The sequence below is a fragment of the Maylandia zebra genome, linkage group LG1, assembly GCF_041146795.1.
Source record: "Maylandia zebra isolate NMK-2024a linkage group LG1, Mzebra_GT3a, whole genome shotgun sequence".
NCBI lineage: Eukaryota > Metazoa > Chordata > Actinopteri > Cichliformes > Cichlidae > Maylandia > Maylandia zebra.
The window spans coordinates 13,899,264-13,919,982 of NC_135167.1; the positions used below are offsets into that span (position 1 = coordinate 13,899,264).

Genomic DNA, 20,719 nt, shown 5'->3' on the forward strand with positions numbered 1-20,719 from the left:
TTAAAATGAAGATTTAAGTAGGAGAGTAGTGAAATGTAGCAGATGGAAAAAATTATATATACCAAAAGAACTGCGTTAATAATGCCTTTACAATGTAAACATGTTACTTTCTGCTACTGTACTTTTTTTTTTTTTTTTTTATCCAAATACATTTCTTTCTAAACAATACCAATTATTTTTAGGCTTTAATTTTTATTTTTTGGCCCATAAATTGCATTATTATCATTCAAGCTCCCCAGGAAAATAAATGAGGCGTTATTAAAATGTCACAACGGTTTTAATGGCTCAAAACTGTACAGTGCTACAGCAACAAGATAGTTTGCCTAGTCGAGGTTTCTGTAGCAGCTTGGTGTTTGTGCGGTAGGAAAGCTCTGCTTTCTCATCTGGGATTGAAACCTGGATTATCAGGGCTTGATAAATCAGAGTTAGTTAAATCTAGATCAGGTATGTGTAAAAACAAATTGTTTAAGGCAAAAAAAAAAAAAGGAAAGAAAATGCAAAAACAAAATCACTGTTAAAATTGAATGTCTAAAGCGTAATGCGCCTTCCAGTCCAGTGTGTGGCAGCACGAGGTTTTGCGAGTATACGATTTGCCAATGAGTTCAAAGAGTAAGTGTAAGATTTAGTTCTTTTCTTCTTCTTTTTTTTTTACTCTAAATTGAGACCAATGTATTGTTATACGTAGTATTAATTGAGAGTTGTCTCAAAGGGTGTCTTCTGGGGTAGTTGACCTGGTTATTAACTTCTGTCCGACAGAGATAAAGAGTATTGTAAGGAAAAAATGAAGAAAAGATGGCAAAAACAGTGGCAAGAGGAAAGAGGGCGGGGAGGGGGAATGAGAAGCACAGGACAGGAAGGAGTAGGAGAGAGGAGGTGGTCATATCCAGAATAAGATTTGAACATATTGGTTTAAACACTACACTATTCATAATGGGGAAACATAATACAGGGAAATGTGACTACTGTGGAGAAGAGGAAACTATAGAAGTATCAGGTGGAGAGAAGTCAGCTGACCCCAAACCTCAGTAATATGAAAATGAAACTAGATCTTATTGATTTACTTGAAAAGGTCTCGTGAAAGTTATCAGGCCTTATTCCGGTTTTTAAAAGAGGGTTTGGGAGGATTTGAGGGGGGCGGTGTGAGTGACGTTCCGTCCACACTCCATACCAGTTGGTGGTGGTAATGCACAATTCAGCTGTTTGCCAACCGCCCATAAAATTTAGAACTAAAAGAAGAAGTCTTCCGTTGGATATGAACGTTTTGTCTGTTTTTGTATGTGGTGTGTGTTTTGTTTTGTCTTTTTTTACGCTTTTGCTGAATTCTGCCTCTAAAGAATTGGAATGAAGCGCCACCTGACAAGCTAAACCCGGAGATTAATAACCCATCACTCCCTATGAATATGGCGGCAAAAGAAAACGTAAACAGTCGCCAATTTGATACTGAATCCGTGGTGAACCGCTGGGTAGTGGATTATTATTTGTTTTTGGCGCTAGAGTTGTTTAAAAAGGAACAATATGAGGATTTCTGTGCCATCACAGATGTACTCGACAGTAAGTAACAATCAGTTTAGCGTGTTTTGACTAGCCTACGTATCTCTGGGATTACCAGAACTATGTTTTGCAAGCTTGTTATCCTTGAAAAGTGAAGAAGTGCTCTATATATGTCAACGTGTCACGGTTCGTGTGCTGGACTAATTGTGATGTAGGTTCGTGGTTGCATGTCCCACTGGTTTATGTCATTTATGTGACATTTTTATCAATCTTGTTTTTATTGTAGATACTTATATTATTTTGCTACTGCCTACTACTTGTTTCATCAAAAAAATAAATATGCATTTTTTAGCCTTTTGATTGTTTTCTTACAGGTGTCTTGGTTCGTCCTTATGGGCCCATTGATTTCATGCCACAAAAGATTCAAGTGTGGCGGTTTCTTTGCCGGATAAATGAAGGTGACAAACCTGGTGAGATCAACATTGACCATTTATTATCACACATCTGTCAGTCTGATTCATGGTAGTGCTTCTTTTGCATTGTGAATAAACACTAAAATGAACCTGGTTTTTTTTTTTTTTTTTTTTCTCCCAGCTGCAGACACGTCTTCTCAGTCGGTATGTCCTCTGGAATCAGCCCTAATGTTGCTGGAAAGTATGAGCCAGGAGTTCAGTATCCCACAACAGGATTACAAGAACGTATGCACTTCAATTAAAGAAATGGTAAGCATGTTCCTTATTGTTTTTTTTAAATCACCTATTCAATTTATGCACATGATTCGTTTTTACATTCCCTTTCACAAAAACATACAGACATACTATTTTGTTTAATCAGAGACTATAAATGAAATTATTGTGCTGCTAACTTGATGGTGTAAATGCATGGGCGAACGTGTGTACACATCTTTTTTTTTTTTTTTTTTTTTTTTTTTTTTTGTGCCAAAGGATGAATACATGAACTTACTAAGCCTGAGCTAAATTCATTTTTTTACATTATTAATCAGGTTTCCCAAAATGTTGATTCTGTTCATCTGGATGTAGCATTTTCAGTGGGAGAAACATTTCATCACTCATCCAAGTACCTCACAGCCCGTTGTTCATTCAGTGCAGCCCACTGAATGCTATCAGCTATTGTGCAAATGTACTGTTTATAAGGTTGGGGAAACCTGCAGTAGTTGAGACTGTCGAAGTCACGTGGATGAGTGACGAAACGTTTCTCCCACTAACACTACACAGAACAGAATCAACCTTTTGGAATTTACTTACCTGGATCATTGAGCATGCATCAAGACATTAATCAGGTTTTTTCAACAAGTTATTTGTTTCTGTCTTTAGATTATAATGCTTTCTATTAAGAATGGAAAATTTGAGAAAGCAGGAAAGGTGCTGAACAAGCACTTTACCAAGAAGATGGATGGCAGGGTGAGTTCACTAATTAAAACATATTTTTCCTTAAGCAATATTCTTTGATTGTTTTATCTTGGTAACTCTATTCACATTGATTGCCATTTTGACATTATTTACAGTGTTAAAATTAGTAGTTATAAAAATGCTGTGTAAAAGCAATAAGAGTAGGGGTACTTGGTTAAATCATGCTTGCGGAAGATGGGGGGGGCTTTTTAGCTTTAACTGTAAACACCAAAATATTATTATACTAAATTATTGATGGTGATTCATGAAGTTTTTTAGGTGTTCATGTAGTGTCTTATATTAATGAAATATTTGTGTTCTGTGTAGAGAATGCTGTTCATGGGTCTTATCAGCAAGAAAAATAAAAAGCATGAAGTAATTGAGCAAATCAACTTTGCACGGTTCAAGATGGAGATGCTGGCTTTTTGTGAAAGGCTCTGCCCATCAAGCGTTCCCTTTCTCCAAAAGGTATGAATGCTATACTTAAGATAAAGGCTTTGTAGTTTGTTTGGGGTTTTTTTTGGTTTCTTTTTTGGTTGTTTGTTTCTACTTTGTGATCAGTAGGAAATGTTTGCCTGTGACTTCTGTTTATTCTGTTGAAAAACAATTAACAAAACATTGTGGATTTGTCTGTAACATAAAAGTCTTTACACTTACACTATATAAAAGTGTATATTTTTGTGTAATTCTACCAGGCTGCAAATCGGCTTATTCAGGAAAAGAATAAGGAACAAGACAGCAGTGCAGCTAGAGCTGATGAGCAAGTCCAACCGGTCCCCTCTTCAAGTCCACAAGTAAACATGGTCCAGTCTGTACCGTGGTAAGATATCTGTCCCTCTCAGGTGATCTGATCTAATCTGATCAGATTAGGTTTTATTAGATCCTAATAAGTACAGTTATGCTTATCTGTGCTGAGTATTTGCACATTGTGCTCTCTTATAGTCTTAAGCTGCCCGGAGCCCTCACACAAATGCCCAGAGAAAAATCACTCCCCATCTGGACTGGGAATTGCAAACATCCATCACAGATGACTGTTTTAAATTTATTACAAATGAGAAATGTGGTCGTAGTTTCTTCATTATTCAGTAATAGTGAAAGCTATTTCAATTCTGAAATTGAGTACTACTTCCGTTAATATATTGCACACTCTGTATCTACCCCTTGTCAATGCTGGGCAGCATAATATCAGTTGAGAACGGTTGCAGCTTGAAAATCCAATTTAGATTTCCATTTTTTTTTTTTTTTTATTGTTGTTTTTTATGATATTTTCAGGAGTACTAGATTCAGCAAACCATAAAAGGTTTAATTAGGTCCCCTTAACTTTAAAAATACACAAAATAAATCAATATAATCCCAAATTTTTTTCAATAATAATTTGCTCTCTGGTGGCCACTTGAGTACAGTGAATGCAACAAAGAACCAGTTTGAAATGATGTGAGCCTTGTAACAGAGCATGTTATACTGCTGGAGGCGGCTGTCAGTGTACATTTGGGCCATAAAGAGATGGACAGGACCAGCAGCAGTACTCAGGAAGCCTGTGTCATTTAAACAGTGTTCAGCTGGTACTACGGGGCACAAAGTGTGCCAGCAAAAAATATTCCCCCACACCATTACACTAGCATCGCATGTGTTATGCATTCAGACATGCTCTTCTCCATACATTGGTTGTACTGAGTGGTTACTGTTTACCCCCTGTTGGCTCAAAGCAATCCGCCCATTTTCCTCTGAACTTTATCAGGTTGTCTTGACCATGTCTACATGCCTAAAGTTTCTGTGCTATCATGTGACTGGCTGACTAGGTGTTATCGTTAACAAGCTGGTGAACAGGTGTACCGATTAAATTAGCAAGTGAGTGTGAAAAGTTAAATATGTGGCGAGACATCCCTTTTCAGCCCCTTTTCCTTGTCTGCATCTTAATTTCCAGCAAGCATTCAACTATCCAGAGGACCAGGCTAGAAGCAGCCTACAAAGCCTTGGCTACAGGATTAAATGAGAGAATGTTTTCTCAGCTGGAGGAAGAAGTGGAGACAGAGGACCAGGAAAGCGAGCATATGTGTCTGCAACTCTCACCTGATCCTAAAATGGACACCAATTTGGACTTGGAGCAGGAAGTGTTATTTCAGAGAGACTCAGGCAGCCCCATGGAAGCTTCACCGGCAGACCAACCACCACAAGCAGATGCTGTTCCACAAACTCAGGAAAGTTCGCTCTCAAAGACAACTTCTGTGCCATGGAACGGACAGCTTTACACTCTGTCTCGGCTGGTGATGGAACCAGATAGTCAGGCAAGTTCACAGTGCTCAAAGGTTTCAGAGGAACTAGAGACCGAGGCCAGAGTAGAAGAAGCACCACAGACACTGGCTCTGTCAAATAAAAGAGACTCACAGTGTCCAGTTACTGACCAAGAAGTTTCCATACCAGCACCAAAACGCCACAGAAGGACCAACAGAATTAACAGGAGGTACTTATATTTGTTTTTTTCTTTTCCAGGAAAATGATTAGTAGGCACTATTTTCTTACAAGGTTGTAAGGTTTTGCATTTCAGCTTACTTTTAGTATTTGTTTAATCAGTGTATGGCATTAAACCTTTTTTTTTGCTTTTGTTTACAGAGTTTCAACTAGTTTTGCTGAGTTGTCAGCAGAGAGTGAGGAGGACTCTCCTCATTCTGTGGCCAGCACAGCAGTTAGTGTGAAACGTCATAACCAGTCCAGTAGTTCACCCACCAGGTAAAATATTAGAACTCTTAACAATAACCAGAAAGACTTCACCGTCGTTAGAGCAAATATGCATTCATGTATTGTCAGTTTGTTTGTAATTATTGACTGTATCTCCTTGTTTTAAGCTAGCTCAATATTAATGCTAATAAAAGTTACTCAGGTCAACTTACACTTAACAATAAACTAGTTAAAGCAGCTATTATACTCGGTTGCCCACGGTGACTCAGATAACTGTCCACACAATGAATGAATAGTTATTCCTGTTTTAGTTCTTTGAAGTCTGACTGAAGGGTGTGTGCGTAGTTGATGTTCTATAATGTTTTCACAGACATGTCCAGACAGTCACAAATCATTGGCAGGCATATGGATGTCAGCACAGAGCCTCATGAAATTTATGTAACTCAGAACCGACAGCGTGTAGTAAAACACATGAGACATGAAGCTCAGAACTCTAAACTATCCTCACTCTCTTATGTTTCCCCCTCCTCTCTAATGTGAGGGTTCAGTGCAAGTGAACAGGACTCACTTTCAAAGAGAATTCAAATTACACTTTTGTGTATTTGATGATGTCATTTAGTTAATAGTAATTGTTTTTTTAATTAGAATTACTCTTTGTTTTATTACTTTGGTGCTTAAAAACACATATATTAAACACTACAGATAAACAGTATAGTATCTTTCAGATCTCCAGTCAAAGCAAATGTTACATTTTGAAGATAATAGTCTAACAGTCTAACTCTTGTCTAACAGAAACATCAACAAGTCAAAACAGTCGTCATCAGACAGTGAAGGAGAACCACAGAAGCTCTCAGAGCCTTCAGTGAAGGTCTCTCCCAGTCTGCTCCCTCTGCACTCTGCTCCTCAGACAAGCTCCACTCCTCACAAGGATTCTGCTCAACTCAGCAACAACTCCTATTCAAAGAAGTGAGTAGAGATAACACCAGTAGTTTTGGCTATGAATAGATAGACGTCATATGTTCAAGTGTTCATCTTGAGTGTAAGATAAGTGATTTACTTTGATTTTTTTTTTTATTGGCCACAAAGATAACAGCAGTGAAATTACAGATGGGGAACACTGTAACTTGTTAAATACTTTATCAAGCATGGCAAGTCCATATGTACAGCTTCACTTTATACAGGCTTGACATGTCTTATAGCTAAAGATCTACTTTGGAGAACATTAACAATAACTTATTTTTCTGATGTTTGCTGTGCTGCACATTAACTGAAAACATTGAAAAACGGTTATAGATTTTTAGATTTCAAAATGAATTACTCTTACCTACGATGTATATGACACCAAAGCAATCGTCTTAATATACATTGTAGCTTAAGAGGCTGGATGGAATCATTTCAAACTATGGAGCAGAAAAGTGTGAATTAATGGAGAGAAAGAAAAAAAATTCCAACAGAAGAGACGTGCAAAAGACTAAGATTAGCTCAGAAAAAGAAAAATGCATGAAAGAACTAGCTTCATCAGAGACCCATTTAAGATTACTGAAGACAACAAAGAAATCCCTGGAAGAACACCTTGGAAAATGCACTCCGACCCTGCAAAGTCAAGGGTCAGAGTCCATCATCAAAGGAAAGCTCTCCAACCAAAGGTTCTCAATTGACAACAAACAAAAAGCAATGATATCTGAGAAATCCATCAGAAGATGCTATGATGCAAATCTCAGACCATGAACAGATCAAGCAACTCAAGCAGGATGCTTGTAGGGACCTCGAGAAATTTGATCACTCTATGCTCAAAGCTTTGGGCCTTCCAGTTTGGCTTGCTGCCTCATGTACATTTTCTCAAAAGTGACTTATAAATTTATTTATAAACTTAAAGTTGGTTAACAGCTTTGTGGCATCATTGACTCTCATTTGTACTTTTCCCAGATCTAATCATACTCGTTGAAAGTCTAGCCAGCCTCTACAAAAAACTATTGCATCAAAAATAATTTTGTCTTTGATTCCTCATCTTTCTTCTATTGTATTGCTTCGTATTCTTAAATCTCTGTATCTACATCATGGTTTAAGACCTGATCCTTTTTGCAATGATAGTGTATCCCCCACATATTTTGTTTTTTTATGAAGAAGTTATTTATTGAAACATTTATATACAGGGAGTGCAGAATTATTAGGCAAATGAGTATTTTGTCCACATCATCCTCTTCATGTTGTCTTACTCCAAGCTGTATAGGCTCGAAAGCCTACTACCAATTAAGCATATTAGGTGATGTGCATCGCTGTAATGAGAAGGGGTGTGGTCTAATGACATCAACACCCTATATCAGGTGTGCATAATTATTAGGCAACGTCCTTTCCTTTGGCAAAATGGGTCAAAAGAAGGACTTGACAGGCTCAGAAAAGTCAAAAATAGTGAGATATCTTGCAGAGGGATGCAGCAGTCTCAAAATTGCAAAGCTTCTGAAGCGTGATCATTGAACAATCAAGTGTTTCATTCAAAATAGTCAACAGGGTCGCAAGAAGCGTGTGGAAAAACCAAGGCGCAAAATAACTGCCCATGAACTGAGAAAAGTCAAGCGGGCAGCTGCCAAGATGCCACTTGCCACCAGTTTGGCCATATTTCAGAGCTGCAACATCACTGGAGTGCCCAAAAGCACAAGGTGTGCAATACTCAGAGACATGGCCAAGGTAAGAAAGGCTGAAAGACGACCACCACTGAACAAGACACACAAGCTGAAACGTCAAGACTGGGCCAAGAAATATCTCAAGACTGGTTTTTCTAAGGTTTTATGGACTGATGAAATGAGAGTGAGTCTTGATGGGCCAGATGGATGGGCCCGTGGCTGGATTGGTAAAGGGCAGAGAGATCCAGTCCGACTCAGACGCCAGCAAGGTGGAGGTGGAGTACTGGTTTGGGCTGGTATCATCAAAGATGAGCTTGTGGGGCCTTTTTGGGTTGAGGATGGAGTCAAGCTCAACTCCCAGTCCTACTGCCAGTTTCTGGAAGACACCTTCTTCAAGCAGTGGTACAGGAAGAAGTCTGCATCCTTCAAGAAAAACATGATTTTCATGCAGGACAATGCTCCATCACACGCGTCCAAGTACTCCACAGCGTGGCTGGCAAGAAAGGGTATAAAAGAAGAAAAACTAATGACATGGCCTCCTTGTTCACCTGATCTGAACCCCATTGAGAACCTGTGGTCCATCATCAAATGTGAGATTTACAAGGAGGGAAAACAGTACACCTCTCTGAACAGTGTCTGGGAGGCTGTGGTTGCTGCTGCACGCAATGTTGATGGTGAACAGATCAAAACACTGACAGAATCCATGGATGGCAGGCTTTTGAGTGTCCTTGCAAAGAAAGGTGGCTATATTGATCGCTGATTTGTTTTTGTTTTGTTTTTGAGTGTCAGAAATGTATATTTGTGAATGTGGAGATGTTATATTGGTGTCACTGGTAAAACAAAATAATTGAAATGGGTATATATTTGTTTTTTGTTAAGTTGCCTAATAATTATGCACAGTAATAGTCACCTGCACACACAGATATCCCCCTAAAATAGCTAAAACTAAAAACAAACTAAAAACTACTTCCAAAAACATTCAGCTTTGATATTAATGAGTTTTTTGGGTTCATTGAGAACATGGTTGTTGTTCAATAATAACATTATTCCTCAAAAATACAACTTGCCTAATAATTCTGCACTCCCTATACAGTGCTTTTAAGCTCATGACATTATTGGTAGCCAATGAAGAAACACAGACACTGCTCACTTAAAACCACAGTGTACAAGTTTAAACCAGATAACAGCTTAAGGCATTAGTAGTGATTTAGCATTTTGCAGTTAAAAGTTTCTCTCTACTTGTACACATTGTGCTGTTCCTTTTTATAAAACCTGGCTGTTTAACTTCAGAAATAAAGAGTAAAACATCATTTTAATCACCAATCACTCAAAACAGGTCGTTCCTTTTACAGAATATCATTGACTTTTTTTCTCATCTTGCAGAAAGTCTAAAAAGTCAATACGGTTATCGTCAGACAGCGAGGAAGACCCGAAGGAGCCTGTGACCTGCAAGAAAACTCCAGTACAAAAGCCTCATAAGCAGCTGTCCAGTGATCCTGTGGACAATCAAGTGTAACTACAGAATCTTGTATTTTATACCGGTGCTCTAGACGACTAATTAATCATATGATATTTGACCAGTTTTATTTACTTTGACAGGAATCAAGATGATACGGATGACATCCATATTACAGACTCTTCAGTGGAGAGCTCGCCAAGTCAGTCCCCTTCTCACCCCATCCCACAAACGATCTCTACTCCTCACAAGGACTCTGCTCAAAAGAACGTCCATTCCCATTTAGAATGGTTAGTAAACACCAATAAGTCTGAGAAAGTAACAAGAGGGCTGTAATATGTTAAAATGTAACATTTTGAATGCTTTATCCTTTTGATTGGTGCACATTTTGATTTGGTTTGAAGGTGTGAAGTTCCAGTCAATGATTTAGGGTGCCATGTCATCTGCTAGCGCAGGTGGCAATTGGTCTGCTGTGTTCTATTAAGCACAAAGTACACAAAGCAGGCTCTTACCAGGACATTTTAGACCAGTCTGTGCTTCCATCTGGAGATGCTGGTTTCCTTTTCCAGCAAGACTTAGCACCTGTCTACCCACAAGCTGAAAACTGTTGTCAAAGCAACCTGAGCTTTGATAACATTTCAGCAGTTAGAATAGAATAGAATAGAATAGAATAAAATTCAACTTTATTGTCATTGCACATGCACAGGTACAGGGCAACGAAATGCAGTTTGCATCCATCCAGAAGTGCTTTAGTGATATAGATATATTACAATATATATTAGCAATAATATAGATATGTGAGTATATTACAGTTACTCAAGCTAATTGCCTCCATGCCACACCACACTGATGCAGCAACTCATAGCAAAGGAATCCTAACCAAGTGTTTGATTTCTAAATAAAAACCCAGTATGAAATTAGTATACTGGATATTTCTGTTTTTAACAATCTGAAATCATGGATTTCTGATTTTTGAGCTACGGGTCATATTCACTTTTTTATGGTTAGAAATATTTAACATTACTCTATAAATATAGAATAAAGTTGACTATTTTTGAATTGTAAATGTCTCATATTGTTTTTTATATGCACTAGTCATTAGCTGAGAATATTTAATATGTGATTACATGCAAACACACACGAGTATTCCTCCCAGCATATCTGATTAATAGCCCTAATTATTTTTATCTTTTGTAGTTGTGCTTAATCATTTTGCCGAACAAAAACACATTCTGGCTCTTATTCACAGGAAGCAACGGTACCATAATGCAAAGGAGACCAAGGAGGTATGGAGCGACGAAGAATTGTATTTTACCTCCAAAAAGAGAAGTAAGTAATAGTTCATTGAATATTCAACTCGAATTCATGGAGTTTAGATGATGGGGTTCAAATAATTTTGTGTATTTATTTTTTTTTCTTCTCACAAAGGCTTAGACATGAGCACCATTTCAAATTCAGGCCAAAGGAAAAGAGTAAGTATAGCAAAACATGCTGCAAAGCGAACTGGTCACATTACTTTACTGTTGATATTTGTACTTAAATGCCTTTGTCACATAAATGTGTGGAATAGTCCATAGGGAGGACTTCTTGTTCAATATCACACAGTAATTTGCTGCTTTGCCTTTTGTTGCTATCATACAAATTGAAGTTCCTGTATCAAAACCATTGCATGTTCAGTCACTTGCACTGGTATTACAACTTGATCTAAAATGCTGTCATTTTTAGACTTCCCACAGTGGCAAATGGCTAACCGACATGTTTTTACTGTGTTGCAGAAATGGACAGAGAGTGAGACGCAGAAGTTAAAAGACGGGGTCAAAAAATTTGGAGAGGGCAACTGGAGCAAGATAAAGGCATATTACAAATTCAAAGATCGAACAAATGTCAACCTGAAGGACAGGTGGAGAACAATGAAAAAATCAAATATCGTCTGACTCACCAAAGCCCATTTCATTTTATCCCATCTCCATTTATTTGTTTTGGTTTGTAAATGTTGAATGTTTGTGGGTCAAAGATTGTTTCTTTTTGAGGAAGGGATAACAGAAATTGCAGTAATAGTGACTATTGTAGCATCTCTGCAGCCCTAAATAACAAACCCACTTGTTGAATTGATACAGAGATGGGAATAGCTTTAAAAGTCAGTATGTTACTCAGTCTTATGATCTCGGAAAAGCAGAACAGACCTTTAATTAAAGATATGAAAGCTGCAAAATATCCATATAGCTAAGATCTACAGGTAATTTTTTCCTCCCACACAAACTATTTGTAAAAAAAAAAAAAAAAGATTTTAATTTAAATAATACAGAGATGTGGATTTATTTCAAGATTCAAGTTACAAAAAACATACACACAAAAACAAAACCCTTCTCATTTAATACAACAGGGAGGGGACAAACCAGGAAATTCTGCAAATGGCAGAAGTGAGTCAATAGACAGATTGTTTGTTTTAGCCTCTGGACTGTAGGGAAGTGTTCCAGGTATAACAGCTGCTCGTGAAGTAGGAACTTTGATCAGATCATGTCACTATAAAATGTTTAGCAGCTAAAAGTTGAACCTTTGACTTTGAGTGAGTGTTACTGTTAAAAATAAACAGTTTGACAGTCCACTTGTTTCTGCATCTTTATGTTAATGTTTCCTCATTTCTTATGAACTCGCCGACATCAGCCTGGTGGAACACAACGATAGACATGGGGTCCACTCGCCGACACTCCTGCGTAGACTTGGCCGCCACACCAAAACCCTGAAGATTAAGACAAACAGCCAGCCTATAAGTGCCTTTTGTCATATAACCTTGAGTTAATCAGGTATTAACCTCTTTTTAGTACATGAGTGGATCTATCCAATACCCTATTGTGAATACACGGCACTGAGGAAAACAAAACATCTGCATAATATGTGCTTTGTTTTCCAGCATGAGTGTTACCAACAGGAATATGTATCTTTGTTGTACTGTGAATACTGCCCATAACAGTGTGACAAGAAGAGCAACCTTTAAAGGACTTACCAGAGGCACATCTGCCATGGAGTAAACCACAACTCCCTGATACTGCATCGTGTTCTCAGTAATTCTGCCAAGACCAGATTTTAGCACGTGGTTCCCATACAGGAAAGACTGCTCTGTTCCAGGTTTCACCCACACCTTAAACTGAATACATGATAGTTTCAAGTTATTCATACATGAATGAATGAGTCCAATATGACAGCACAGATGAAAAGCTTGAACAATTAAGAGAAAGCCTAGAATTTCTAAGCACAAAGAGCTACTTCTCTCTTGTTCTCATAATATTTATAAACTACTTAATACAGGTTCTCGCCATTTAGGGTCTTCAAAAAGCAAAAAAATACATTCAGTTAAAGTATCCATGTAGCTAAGATGTGAATCTGTATGCACAGATATGAATCTTCTCACCTATGAACTTCAATTTGTTGAAAAAAGATCTATTTTTATAGAGCATGTTAAGCCTAATGCAATGAGATGGAAAAAAATAACAGCCTGTTTATAAGTATAAACAAACTTTTGTACAGCACAATTTTTCATGCAATAAATCTGTAATAGCACACAGAATTGCACATGAGCCTGCAAATCATGTCCAGTGTTTCCCAGCAATGAACAATGATTTTATTTCTGATTGAATATTTTGATTTTCCATCTGTATAGTAAACAGCTGTTTATGCATGTGAAAAACAATTTCTACCCGTTGTGTGTCACTGATCCCAAAAACTGGTTATACACACTCCACTACTTTACATTTTTGCTGTAACTCTTTCAAAAACCCTTCTGGAAGATGATCTGGTGGCATAATTCAGAATGAGCCTCTACTATAGAGGACTTTAGTAATACCCGTATTGTTTCGTTTCCTACATCTTATTTAAGCTCCGCTTGGTATATTGATGGGAGGGAATGACTTGGCTGTGTGTTGTTTATAGTCACCTTTGCATATGGAGCAAGGAAATCCAGGGCTGTGATGTGCAGGCGGAACTTCTTGGTCTTTGTAAACTTCCCAAAACACGTACCCACTGACATGAGTTTGTCCCGGGAAAAGTTGGTGGCCAGCTTTAAAATTTTCTCACTGTGGACAGAAAACCAAACGCCTTAATCCTTACATGTACGGACAGGTACCCAACATGCGTGTTAATTAACCAAAATTACCTCATGTAGTAGACTCTGTCATGGTGCAGCCTGAAACAGTAAACGCCGTCTGGTCGGTCCACTAGAAGTTTTATGTTTTCACCAATGCTGTTACAAGAGAAAACACATGGATCACACACACATTCACAGCGTGAGCTACCGGGCTTGCTGAACGTGTTGGTATAATTTGAACCTTTACAGGCTAACACGGCGCAGGAACCGTTCACTCACTATTTAGATAACTTCTCGAACATCGTTTTGGTCTCTTCTTCTGTTAGCGGCCTCATATTTACTACTATAAATCCTTAACGTTAGCAACGGATAAACGTGTCTCCTGTGAGAAAAAAACGTGGGTTAACGCGGAAGCAGTAATGCTTTAAAACGGAAGTTGTGTGACGTAACAGTGATCACAGTTCCTGGTTTTTTGCCTCCTTTAGCGATCAGTTTGGACGGACGTGTTTTTTCTCCGGTAAACCGGTCGCCATCTGGTAAGTTTTCTCATACTAAATAATTACAATTCACAAAGAAATCTTGAGGAGTAGTTGGCTCTAATTGCGAAAACCAGCAATTGTTTCAGTTTTTGTTTTAATTTAATAACTGAAGTCACAGCTTCCGAAAATGGGCTGCGTTAGCTCCGACAGCTAGCTGTCAGTGGAAAAAAACACAGACCCGCGGCTATCATCGAGCCCGTGAACGTTAGCTGGAAAGCTAGCTGTATTAGCATGTGGTAGAGCTAACACTCCAATTTACTTAAGCAGTTCAGTTCTAATCAACGCCGACGCCCCGGCACAGCAGCAGTACATGTGTTGAACTGCACCCAGCTGCGAGCTGTGTTCAGACTGGTCATGTAAAGCGTCTTTGCCGCAGCGGGGCGAAGTTACATAACGCTCATTTGTTTGTAAATACCGATTAAGTTCCAGTAATCCAAGATCACCGGCAGAGTTGGTAATCCTTAAAGGATGTCAGATGTGGTTAAAATCATCATTAAACACGTCTGCGCTCATTTTACGACTCTTGATAATATGATTCAGTTGCACTGAGTGTCAGCGGTGCATAGCGTCAGCTGCAGAGTCAGTGTTACAGACTGGGAAATACACTCCGTCAGCGAGCACTTCGCTTTTGGCAGATCATTTGATCCTCCTGTCACCAATTGTTTGACAGCCAGAAGGCCTTCTACTGTGTCTTTCTGAGGCATCGACCAAAAAAAACGATTGACATTTCGAAATATGTGGTAACACTGTTTGATTATATCACCCTGTTTTGTGTGTGTGGGTTTTTTTGTTTGTTTGTTTGTTTTTTGTTTTTTAATCGTTTTGTTCGACTTGTTTACTCGTTTCAGTGTGAAATTTCATTGTTTATAATGTTTTTATGTTTGGTATTAATTATTTTGAGTATTAGTTTAGTCTTTTGTGGCTGATATTTGGACAGGAGTTGCAATACAAACACAACACTCTGTAAAGGGAGTTGGCTCACATTGAGAGAGTCATCCAAAACACAAAGCCTCCCCACCCTAGTTGTGTTGACACACTTGACTAAATTTGACAAAGACTGATGATGATTTTAAGATTATTTTATGTAATTTAAACTTAAATATGCACCCAATTTTAATTAACTATAATAGCTTTGTTGATCATATGTTTAACTGCATTTTCTTTGATCCTTGTAAACAAATTAGTAGATTAGTGATAATCCCACAAGTTGTTTTTTTTTGTTTTTTTTAAACAACATTTATCCCTTTTAACTACATTTTTTTTTCCTAAGATATTTGTCAGTATAGCAACATTTACCATACTGATATCTTAAAATAAAAATTGTCATCCAACACCAAATTGATGGCCACAGTGTGCTTCCAAAATCAAATTTCTTTCCTTCATTATAGAATTAAGTATATTTTGAACAAGTACAGTACAGTGAAGACAGTTTTATTTTTTATTTATTTTCCCAAATGGTGCTCCACATTGCTGCTGCCCTATTAGTGAAATAAGCCTCTAGACGATTTCAAGTCCACAGAGATGTTAATTAAAATGGAAAGCTTATCAAGGTGTCGGAGCTAATAACAGCTTTCTGAAAATTGAAACACTGGCTGTTCGTTTAACCTCACAGCCCAAGGTTGGATTCAGGTAGTAAGTTATTTACCACCGGAGATTAACCACAAAAGGGAAAGTAACAGTGATCCCCTGGACAGCTTGTTGAAATAGAGGCCACACTCTGGCCCCATTTCTTTTTCTTAAGACTTGTTACAAGAGAAGTTAAATTTGAATGTGGTGAAGTTTCTGTTTTTAACCTTCTGACGTAAATGTTTCACCATGCCTCATATGTAGTATGTGTCTGACAGTAGTTTAAACGTATGATTAAAAATAACCATAGATTACCTCATCAGACGCGAGATGGTATCATACAAAAAGTGGCAAGCTTCCAATAAAGGAATTTTTAAATATTGTTTTCAATCAAAAGTTGCTTCCTGTAAAAGTAAGTCCAGGGAACTATTAGCTATGGGGAACATGAGCAGCCGAAAGCTGCTGATACACATCAAAATATATCAGCAATTGATTGAAATGTGTTTTTTTTTTTTTTTTTTTTGTTTTTTTTCTTCTTCTTCTTCTTTTGTTAACGTGTCAGCAGGTGTGTGGTGCTCTGAAGTGGGACAAGACTTTTCGTGCCAACGGTTTACCCCCAAGAAGCCACTGGCCTGTGTCTGTCATCAGTTTCCGGCGTGTGTTTGTGGTTCTGGTAACACGGAACAGGAAGACGGGCGTAGAGACGTCTGAGCAGAGAGAGGAAACTGCTGCGGCTTCTTCGTTGGCCTCAGAATGACTGAGTTCTGGGTTTGTTTCAGTTGCTGCATTGCAGAGCAGCCACAGCCTGTGAGTATGAAATTTGCAAGAAGAACTGATTTATTTAATTTAAGCTGCCTTGTTTTTAAAAGTTTTTAATTTGAATATAGATTAACAAAGTAGCATTCATCCAGTTAAACACATCCTGGCAAAAAACACTTTAAATATATTTGCTAAAAGTTATCTGTTGGCAGACAGACAGTCTGGTTATAATAGGGAACTGTTTGATGTCACAATAATAACCCCTGTCCTGCCGCAGCAAGTCTAAGTTGTTGAGTCCTTTGGAATGATCGTGAGTAATGTATCGATTACTCATCATATGTGGTTTACTGCTCAACTAATTCAGAGTTAATGACAAAAACATGCAGACCTTTGTACATTTCCTGTTTGTATTAAACTCCCCAAGTAATTGTTCTCATGGAAGGCTTTCAAATTTAAATTAACTTCTGAGTTTAGAAAACAAAAACTTCAATCAGAAGTTTCTTGTAGCTGCTCATAAGACGGGCACAGTGATTGGGAGGGAATTTGGATCATTCCTCACTGAAAAACTATTTGTTATTATATCTGGGATATCTTGACTTAACATTGAAGCTATCTAGGTCATGCCACAGTATCTAAATTGGTTTTAGACCCAGACTACAAAACCTAGTTTTCTTCATTTAAAAAAGCAAACCAAGAAAAACCCTTCTTGTTTATTTACTTGTGTGCTGTCACATGATCTGCCATGACTGCTGCCCAGATATCGTTCTGTAATGCGGTTATGAATTTATTGCTGCCTTTGTGAATGTGAGGTGTCGCGGACCTGAGCTATAAAAGCAGCTCAAGATAAGCGGGATTTATAGCCTCGCAAATGTGTCCGTCTGCATACAGTTTTCAGTCAGAGAGGGGAGACGGGTTTTCACCCACGCGAGAAACGCTGCCGTGAAGTCCTCCTAGATCCTGACTGCGTCTCGCTGGAATCGGATGACGTATGCGACTGCCAAATGTTAACTGGTTGATAAGTGGGCCAGAAAAGAGCAGGGAGCAGTAGCAGAGTTCCACGGGAATAGGAGATCCTGTTTAAAAACTTCAAAGATCAAAAAATAATGTATGAAAAGCACAGACAGTGACTGCAGTGACAGTTTTCATTGTTTTTAATATTCGGTTTCACTTCAGCTTTTGTGTTTTATAACTTCGTTCTTCTTCGTGTTTGGCTCATAGACCAAAAACAACATGAGCCACAGTTGTCCACAGATTGTTTGTAGCACAGACAGTCAGGCCCTGGAGCGGAGTGGACAGCTAACACGCTCACTCTGCTCCACCATAAATCCCACTGTACTTTCTGCACCATGTTTTTATGGATGGTGTTTTGTGTCGGCTTGCCAGTACTCTTTTTGTTTCCCTCTAAACATAGCACTCCACATTTTGGCAGGTTTGTTTTCTTTTCTGTTTGCCCACATTTGTCTTATTTGCCCACAGAATAGTTTGAGAATCTTTACAGTGAGGCATTCACATAGGTTTAGTTTTTCCAGCCTGAGTGTGATTAATCAGTGTCCATCATAGAAATTCTAAACTTTTCCCTGTTGTAGGTTTAGTAACCCTGGATTGACAAAACAGATTCAGTAAAACTTCATCACTTTGGTAGTGAACTATCTGTTAACAGATAAGATAACACAAATGATTAGTTTTTACCTTTGTCTCAGTGCAGATCCACTATACTTCAAACAAAGATTTAAAAAGTAAACTGATAAGTGTTTAGTTTCTGATTCACACATGCTCTTCTCAGTTCCCAGTGATAGTAATATTTGCTTTGTGTGTAGTATGGTAAGTCTACTTGTGATATTAATATTTAAATTTAGATTTTTGCTACTTTTCAGAAACGGCGGCGAAGGATCGATCGCTCCATGATTGGGGAGCCGACAAACTTTGTTCATACCACACATGTAGGCTCAGGGGACATGGGCCTGGGTTTGGCATCAGTAAGTTTTGGTTTTTTTGTTTGTTTTCACTGAATTTTCAAACATGTGTTTTCAGCCAGCTAACATTTATATATTTCTATAGGTCGACCTAGTTCAGGCCCAGATGAAATCTAAAGGAGGATACGCGCACACAAGTTCTGAAGGTTCGCAGTTGTAACGAGGTGAGAGATGTCCTGATATCCCTTAGTGAAACTGACATTAACCACAGATTTTTCACTACCCCAAAGCCACACAAGCACAGTTTCATCTTGTTTTCATGCAGCCAGAGCCAACTTATAAAAGGTCAAGTTTGTTTTTGAGTGAATTTTCGTTTTTTGTTTTTTTTGTTTTGTTTTTTCCCTTCCCTAGCAAAAGCAGTATTTGTCTTGTTCCTCTGTCTTCCAGTTCTTTTAAATAATAGATTAGAAATATCAATATCATATAGGATGTGTGAAATTCTAGACTTGGGGCTCTAGCCATAAGTCAGTGATAGTGTCAAAGTTCTCGTGACTGTTTCCATCTTGTAAACCTCAAAAGTTTGCTCCACCCATGCACTGTCAAAAACAAGTGATGGCAAATCAAGCCTGCACACAACAGCAGGCTTGCCTTATGTGGCTTTGAGAGGAAATGGGAGAAATGCAATGAAGCACATATTTACACTGTACTGTGCATGGTATTGTTTTGCTGATTACCTCTCAAACTGTCTTTGTGAGCGTGACTCAGCTGTCAGAGTAATGACAGTGTAATCGTGCCAAAGTCAATTTAAAAAAAAAAAATAATAAAAATCTTTATTATATAAAAATGACATACTTTTTTTTTTTCTCTTGACTTTACTGAATTATACTTTTTTTTTTTATAAAATTAGCCTTACTTTAGCAAAATTATAGCTCTCTACTGTCCTAAGACATCAAGAAAGCTACATCTGCAGGGTTGCTTTTTTGGGTTTTGTTTTTTAAGGTGGGGGTGGTGTAACCACTCCCACACAGTGTTGCCATAGGTGCTAAGACAGATCGAACCCAAAGATATCAAATACTTTCTGGGAAAAACACAGATGACTGTAAATTTGACCAAACCAACTAAGATTTTAAAATTGGGACTGACAAATGCACACAGACACAAAAGTACACCTCCAATCAGAAGCAACTCGAATCCTAACATTTGTTCCACCTTTTCCTCCAACAGCTCTTCAGTCTTGTGGAAACTACTGTTGTTCATATAAGGAAGAATTTTCAAAAAGCAGTTCTGTCCATAAAGGACACAGGACCAAAAGATGAAACTACTGCTTTACCTTGATGTTGTATATATTTTTATTTTTCCATTCCCTTTTTTTGTTTTTTGTTTTTAATGAAAGCACTGCTATCCATTTGCTGCCATACTGTTGCACTGTAAAGAGAAACTGTTTAAGAGTAGGGAAGAGGGTTTAGAAAGCTCATAATCTCAGACAGACGTATGTTTGTGTGTATGCATGAGGAAAATTTACTTCAAAGATTCTTGCTGTTGAAGCCAATTTGGATGCCTGTATTTATTATCTTGATTTGACAACGGACCTCATGGTGGCTGGGCCACGCTGGAAAATTGGAACATTGAGTTTCCTTCTTTATCCTCAGAGGTTTATCAAAGGACAGGTAGCAAGGCAAAAAAAAAAAAAGCAACACGTTCATAGTTTTATTCTGAGAAATACTCATTATACTGAGTTGCTTTCAGGGTTGAAGATTGCTGTTTTTGTAATAAACTTGAAATGAGTAGAGTACACTGGACCATACATTGTACACTCACACTTGCTTAGGAGTTCAGCATTGATTTCAACTGTTTTTTGTTTGTTTGTTTTTTATACTCATTTAGATTGAACCATATAGGATTTTAATAAACTATTAACTTCCTAATCTGCCTTCCTGAAGTCATGTTATTTGTTTTGCTAGTGCGATTTGGAAGCTTAAAGCTGAAGTAGGCACAAATCTGGAAAAGGCAATGTTTTAAATGATCACCTTTCTCCCCTTTGCTCTTTGCTGTTTTGTCAATAACCTCTTTATGCTAGATTCTTGAACAAATAGGCTTGACCAAAGGTTGCCACGTGACTGCTTCTTATGTAGCTTCACTTAACGATACCTTTGCTTGTTGGTGGCTTTTTCTGTCATCAATCCACCATCTGAAGGCACATTTGTAGGT

The 20,719-nt window shown here is 38.0% G+C and overlaps 3 protein-coding genes across 4 annotated transcripts; 2 read left to right on the plus strand and 1 right to left on the minus strand.

The window, feature by feature from the left end:
* Positions 1 to 1,084: 1,084 nt before the first annotated feature.
* On the plus strand, positions 1,085 to 12,256 carry LOC101487114 (uncharacterized). The gene is made up of 14 exons (XM_004539536.6): positions 1,085 to 1,551; positions 1,866 to 1,961; positions 2,086 to 2,213; positions 2,826 to 2,912; positions 3,228 to 3,368; positions 3,596 to 3,720; positions 4,825 to 5,361; positions 5,511 to 5,627; positions 6,369 to 6,542; positions 9,581 to 9,709; positions 9,797 to 9,943; positions 10,903 to 10,982; positions 11,082 to 11,125; positions 11,429 to 12,256. The coding sequence occupies exons 1-14, from the start codon at positions 1,395 to 1,397 to the stop codon at positions 11,585 to 11,587; spliced, it is 2,121 nt and encodes a 706-aa protein (XP_004539593.3). The 5' UTR covers positions 1,085 to 1,394; the 3' UTR covers positions 11,588 to 12,256.
* On the minus strand, positions 11,034 to 14,154 carry nip7 (NIP7 nucleolar pre-rRNA processing protein). The gene is made up of 5 exons (XM_004539537.3): positions 14,014 to 14,154; positions 13,804 to 13,890; positions 13,585 to 13,723; positions 12,658 to 12,798; positions 11,034 to 12,393 (listed from the first exon to the last, which is right to left on the minus strand). Exons 1-5 carry the CDS (start codon positions 14,067 to 14,069, stop codon positions 12,274 to 12,276), a joined length of 543 nt encoding a protein of 180 aa, XP_004539594.1. The 5' UTR covers positions 14,070 to 14,154; the 3' UTR covers positions 11,034 to 12,273.
* cdc42se2 (CDC42 small effector 2) lies at positions 14,141 to 20,442 on the plus strand. 2 transcript variants are annotated; one of them, XM_004539538.4, is made up of 5 exons: positions 14,141 to 14,270; positions 16,402 to 16,646; positions 18,473 to 18,574; positions 18,657 to 18,735; positions 19,736 to 20,442. In XM_004539538.4, the coding sequence occupies exons 2-4, from the start codon at positions 16,593 to 16,595 to the stop codon at positions 18,729 to 18,731; spliced, it is 231 nt and encodes a 76-aa protein (XP_004539595.1). In that variant the 5' UTR covers positions 14,141 to 14,270; positions 16,402 to 16,592; the 3' UTR covers positions 18,732 to 18,735; positions 19,736 to 20,442. The 2 variants fall into 2 exon arrangements, with proteins under 2 accessions (XP_004539595.1, XP_004539596.1); XM_004539539.5 differs by having other exon boundaries at positions 14,161 to 14,270; positions 16,405 to 16,646.
* The last annotated feature ends 277 nt before the right edge of the window (positions 20,443 to 20,719 follow it).

Coding starts and splice junctions, on each gene's coding strand:
- LOC101487114 (XM_004539536.6), top strand. CDS start 1,395: ATGAATATGGCGGCAAAAGAAAACGTAAACAGTCGCCAATTTGATACT. Junction 2,214..2,825: donor GCACTTCAATTAAAGAAATG/GTAAGCATGTTC, acceptor TTCTGTCTTTAG/ATTATAATGCTTTCTATTAA. Junction 5,362..5,510: donor ACCAACAGAATTAACAGGAG/GTACTTATATTT, acceptor TTTTGTTTACAG/AGTTTCAACTAGTTTTGCTG.
- nip7 (XM_004539537.3), bottom strand. CDS start 14,069: ATGAGGCCGCTAACAGAAGAAGAGACCAAAACGATGTTCGAGAAGTTA. Junction 13,891..14,013: donor TTCGAGAAGTTATCTAAATA/GTGAGTGAACGG, acceptor CTCTTGTAACAG/CATTGGTGAAAACATAAAAC. Junction 12,799..13,584: donor TCCTTGCTCCATATGCAAAG/GTGACTATAAAC, acceptor TCATGTATTCAG/TTTAAGGTGTGGGTGAAACC.
- cdc42se2 (XM_004539538.4), top strand. CDS start 16,593: ATGACTGAGTTCTGGGTTTGTTTCAGTTGCTGCATTGCAGAGCAGCCA. Junction 16,647..18,472: donor TTGCAGAGCAGCCACAGCCT/GTGAGTATGAAA, acceptor GCTACTTTTCAG/AAACGGCGGCGAAGGATCGA. Junction 18,575..18,656: donor TGGGCCTGGGTTTGGCATCA/GTAAGTTTTGGT, acceptor ATATTTCTATAG/GTCGACCTAGTTCAGGCCCA.